This window comes from Prionailurus viverrinus, chromosome A2 (assembly GCF_022837055.1).
Source record: "Prionailurus viverrinus isolate Anna chromosome A2, UM_Priviv_1.0, whole genome shotgun sequence".
In the NCBI taxonomy this organism is placed as follows: domain Eukaryota; kingdom Metazoa; phylum Chordata; class Mammalia; order Carnivora; family Felidae; genus Prionailurus; species Prionailurus viverrinus.
The window spans coordinates 3,770,060-3,774,808 of record NC_062562.1 but is presented as its reverse complement, the minus strand read 5'-3'; the positions used below and the strand labels follow the sequence as shown (position 1 = coordinate 3,774,808).

General features: G+C 55.8%; 1 protein-coding gene across 1 annotated transcript; it reads left to right on the top strand.

Moving 5' to 3' along the window:
* The first annotated feature begins 546 nt into the window (after window positions 1-546).
* Window positions 547-3,496, top strand: TNFSF14 (TNF superfamily member 14). The gene is made up of 4 exons (XM_047846774.1): window positions 547-859; window positions 2,139-2,175; window positions 2,440-2,481; window positions 3,069-3,496. Exons 1-4 carry the CDS (start codon window positions 638-640, stop codon window positions 3,494-3,496), a joined length of 729 nt encoding a protein of 242 aa, XP_047702730.1. The 5' UTR covers window positions 547-637.
* The last annotated feature ends 1,253 nt before the right edge of the window (window positions 3,497-4,749 follow it).

Genomic DNA, 4,749 nt, shown 5'->3' with positions numbered 1-4,749 from the left:
CACACACCTACACACGCCCGCATGTGTGCATAGATGCACCAACATGCATGCCTGCCCCTGCACTCATCTCCATGCACACACACACACACACACGTGCGCACACACACACACAAACCACTCTTGTATTTTGCACTTCCCTAACCACCATCTCAAACACTCTATAGTATTTTCTTCTTTCCGAGGCTCATTGTCTCTCACCCCAACAATGGGAGCTCCTTAACACCAGGGGCTTTTGTCTATCTTGTTCACAGCTGTGGCCTCAAGCCTAGAACAGTACCTGGCACACAGAGATGATCTATAAATATTTGGTCACGGAGTGAATGAAGTGGCCACAGGGAAAAACTGGGGCCTCCCCCCTCCATCCCTACCTGAGTCACATCTTTAGATGCCCCTGGAAAGAGTGAGAGGCTGTATGAGTGAGAGTGAGATGGGGCCAGCCTGGGGGTGGGAGGACAGGAAGAAGAGGAGGGCCAGTGGGGAAAGGGGAGGGGCTGAGCCCCTGCTCTAAAGGCTGAACCCGGGGACCCACGGGTGCCTGTCTGCAGCGTGCGAAGCCCAGAAGCATTGGGCAATCGTGGTTTCCTCCCTGCCCTCAGGGACCCAGCCGTGCGAGCCCAGCCCCGAGGTGTCTCAGGACATGGAAGAGACGGTTGTGCGGCCCTCAGTGTTTGTGGTGGACGGACAGACAGACATCCCATTCACACGGCTGGGGCCCAGCCGCCGCCAAAGACAGCCCTGCAGTGCATCCCAGCTGGGCCTGGGCCTCCTGCTGCTGCTGCTGGCGGCTGGGCTGGCCGTCCAGGGCTGGTTCCTGCTGCAGCTGCACTGGCGTCTGGGGGAGATGGTCACACCCCTGCTGGTGAGTGGGGCTTCGGGGCTCGTGGAGGTGGGTCTCCTGTGTCACTGTGCGTGTCTCTGTGCACGCGTGTGCAAGACCATAGGCTAACAGCAGCTCAGTGCAAGTCAATTCACTTCTCTGAACCTCAGTTTCCTCATCTGTGAAATGGGTGGGAAATTAAGAGTGCCCACCTCACAGGGAACGAGATACGATATTGCGTGTGTGGTGCCCGGCAGTGGCTGCCCAGGGCAAGAATTCAACCAACCAGAACCGATATTTTTTTTAAACTGAGTTATAAATGACATGTTAACATTCTGTCAGTTTCAGGTGTACAACATAGGGATTTGGTACATTTATACTGCAATATGATTGCTATTGTAGCATTAGCTAACCATGCTGTGGGGTCACATAACTACCATTTCTTCTAGTAGTGGTAACAAATAAAACCTAGATCATAGCACATTTCATGTTTATAACACAGTCTTGTTGTCTGCAACCCGCGGAACTGATGTTCAGACATTGCGAAGTATTGTCAGCCATACCCTGATCACCATTATTCGGGACTGTCACTAATTCACCTTGTCCAGGTCTGCGAGAATCTCTCTCTGCCTCTGTTTACGGTTGGTTGTGGATGTATCTGTTTGCCACACCTGTGAGTCTCTGCATCCCACGCCATGACCGTGTGGTCTTGGCCCTTTGCGTCGTGTGTTTCCAAGGCATTTGTCCTTGTGACTGGATCTGACGGCCGCATGGGCATGTCGCCCGTGTGAACCTGTACTGCTGTCCTGTGTGCGTGCGCCCACATGTCCACGTACTGGCCTGTCTACAGCCCATGTGCTGAAGACCCACCCGGATCCATAAACCACACACCCATGTATCTGTGTCCACGTGTCATATAAGTGTCCAGGTCTGTGCCCTATGTCACATGCCCATATCCACTTGTTGCCACAGATGTCCACGTGTCCTGCCATCTCGATGTGTACATGTCTATAATATTATTTATTTAATTAACTCTCATATTGTGCTTACTATGCGCCAGGCACTGGAACATGCTTTTGTCCCTGTGAATTCACTGAATCTTAAATAGGCAGCATTCGTATGTCTATTTGCAGAGGGGGAATATGAGAGCCCGGGTGGTTACAAGGCTGCTGGGTGGGGCAGGAGCGTGCACATGGCCCTGGGCACTGGGGTGAGGACAGTGTCCGTGTGCCGCATCTGTGTGTGTCTCACAGCCATGAGTCTGAGGATGCCAATGTGTGGGCCACGCAGGTCCTCACCGTGGGTTTCTCTGCATTTTCAGGATGGAGAAGCAGAATCCTGGAAGCAGCTGACCCAAGGTGAGTCAGAGTCCTGGGTCCTGGGGAGGGCGGGGGTAGGATGGTTCCCACGTTGCCCCCGCCCCCTCAGCCGGTTGCCCAATGTGATTTACACAACTGGCCTGAGCTCCACAGGTGCCCCTCCCCCGGGCCTGAGAAGCAGAAGTCTGGGGCACTCCGGAAAGGGTGGGGTTGACACCAGGAGGTGGACCTGATGACCCTGGCTGGAGGCTGGCCCTCACCCCTCACCGCCTCTGCCCCTAACCGCTCACCATCTCTCTCCAGGACGAAGGTCCCTCCAGGCCAACCCAGCAGCACACCTCACAGGTGAGGGGGACCCCGGGTCGTGACATGGGAGAGGGGCAGGGTGTCCTGGGGAGACCAGACAGACACCCAGCATGTCTGAGTATTCATTCAGTCACCCATTCACTATTGATTCACAGACCTGCCCCGCTGCCTATGTCCATGCATTTCTCATATCATTGAATAAACCCTTATAAGGCGCTCACCGTGTGTCACGGGCTGTAATACGCTCTATACATATTAATTCATTAAATCTCAAGGAGGCGCTATTCATATATCCATTTTAATGGAGAAAAACTGAAGAGCATGGAGATTACAAGTCTTCTGGCCCGGGGTGCGCTCTGTCTCTGTTCCTTGGTTATGCCACTCACAAGTTTTGATGCTTTTGGCTGGTCACTTAATGGCTCCATGCCTCAGTTTCCCCACCTGCAAGGGGAGGGCGTAAGAAGCAAGTGACTTGGCCTTTCGGTGCCTCAGTTCCCTCCCCTCAAAGTGGGAATAAAGTGAATTAACACATATAAAGTCCCCAACCTAAAATGGAGGGGAGTCGTCGCCCCCGCCCATCCGCAGAGGGACACATGCTGACCAGATCCCTCTGTCTCTGCCCCCAGGTGCCAACTCCAGCCTGACGGGCAGCGGGGGCCCGCTGCTCTGGGAGACAAAGCTGGGCTTGGCCTTCTTGAGGGGCCTCAGCTACCGTGACGGCTCCCTGGTGATTGCCCGGGCCGGCTACTATTACATCTACTCCAAGGTGCAGCTGGGGGGCGTGGGCTGCCCGCAGGGGCTGACCAGCGGCCTGCCCATCACGCACGGCCTCTACAAACGCACACCGCGCTACCCCGAGGAGCTCGAGCTGCTGGTCAGTCGGCGGTCACCCTGTGGGCGAGCCACCGGCCCCCGCGTCTGGTGGGACAGCAGCTTCCTGGGAGGCGTGGTGCACCTGGACGCTGGCGAGGAGGTGGTCGTCCGTGTGCCGGATGAGCGCCTGGTCCGGCTCCGTGACGGGACCCGCTCCTACTTTGGGGCCTTCATGGTGTAAGAAAGGAGTGACAGTGATGCCTCCCTCAGAGGGTGCCTTGGGGGACCGAGAACCCGGCGAGCGAAGAGCTCAGCGGGCACCTCCAGGGGCCGACAACCCAGCCACCCCTGAAGGTTGGAGACCCAGCTGGCACCCCTGGAGCCCCAAAGGAAACTGCAGAGCCACTATGGGCAATACTGAAGACAAAGACCCAGAGACTTGAGGGTCTGTAGGCCCCCCAACCGGGGGAAAGCTGATCTGCCTGATATTCAGGAAGAAGGGGTGAGGGGTGGGTATTTATGTTTTCGCTTCAGAGAAGAGTGGGACGTGGGGGTCCAGAGACTTTGGCCCAGGACGGGCAACCCCAGCCTTCCCCACTCTCATGAGTGTGGGTGGTTGGAGGAAGGGAGTCATCATCAAGACCGACCCATGTGGACAGCCCAGCCAGTCCCCCCCACGGCCATAGCCACACACTCAAGATCTGCTCACAGGTCTGTGGCTGTACCTCCTCCTGGCTGTGTAAGTTCACCCTCAGAGACACGGGCGCAGGGATGTCCCGGTGACCACCAGCTCTCCCGGGAGGGAGAGGCTCTGTAGTGTTTGTGATTTCCTTGGTGTGAAGGCTCCCGTCACGGCTGGTTTCTGGCTATCAACGTATCACCAGCTGGCTGGCTGGATCTCAGCACTGCTGGGTGTTCACATCCCACCAGGACACACGGCTGTGTTTCAGCACCCAGGTCAGGGTCTGGCATGTAGCAGGCACCTGGAAAATGTTTGCAGAGAGAAGAAAGGGAGGAAGGGAGGAGGGTAGGAAGGAAGGGAGGGAGGGAGGAGGGAAAGAGGGGAGGAAAGGAAGATGGAGAGAGAATGTGGACATGCCTACGGCATCACAGAAAATCACAAGGTGCCCTTCAGATCTGCACTCATACACACAAAGCATCAGATACTCGCACAGTCACACACAAGTCATAGGACCACAAACACACAGTCAGATTATGTAACGTATGACACATATATCCTACACAAGTCATCATCACAGCCACAGTGACCCAAAGGGGCCATACGGTCACACCAAGTGTCACACATGGGATGCCACGCACATCACATCAGATGCTGCATCACGGTCCCAACCCGTCACACACACACCACATCACACACAGCCTGAGGTTCCTCCCAGCTAAGACCAATACATCCTGGGATGAGGACCACTGTCGGCAGCCCTGGGCTCCCTGACCATGGGTCTTGGAAATAAATGGTAAATGTTGCAACTGGGT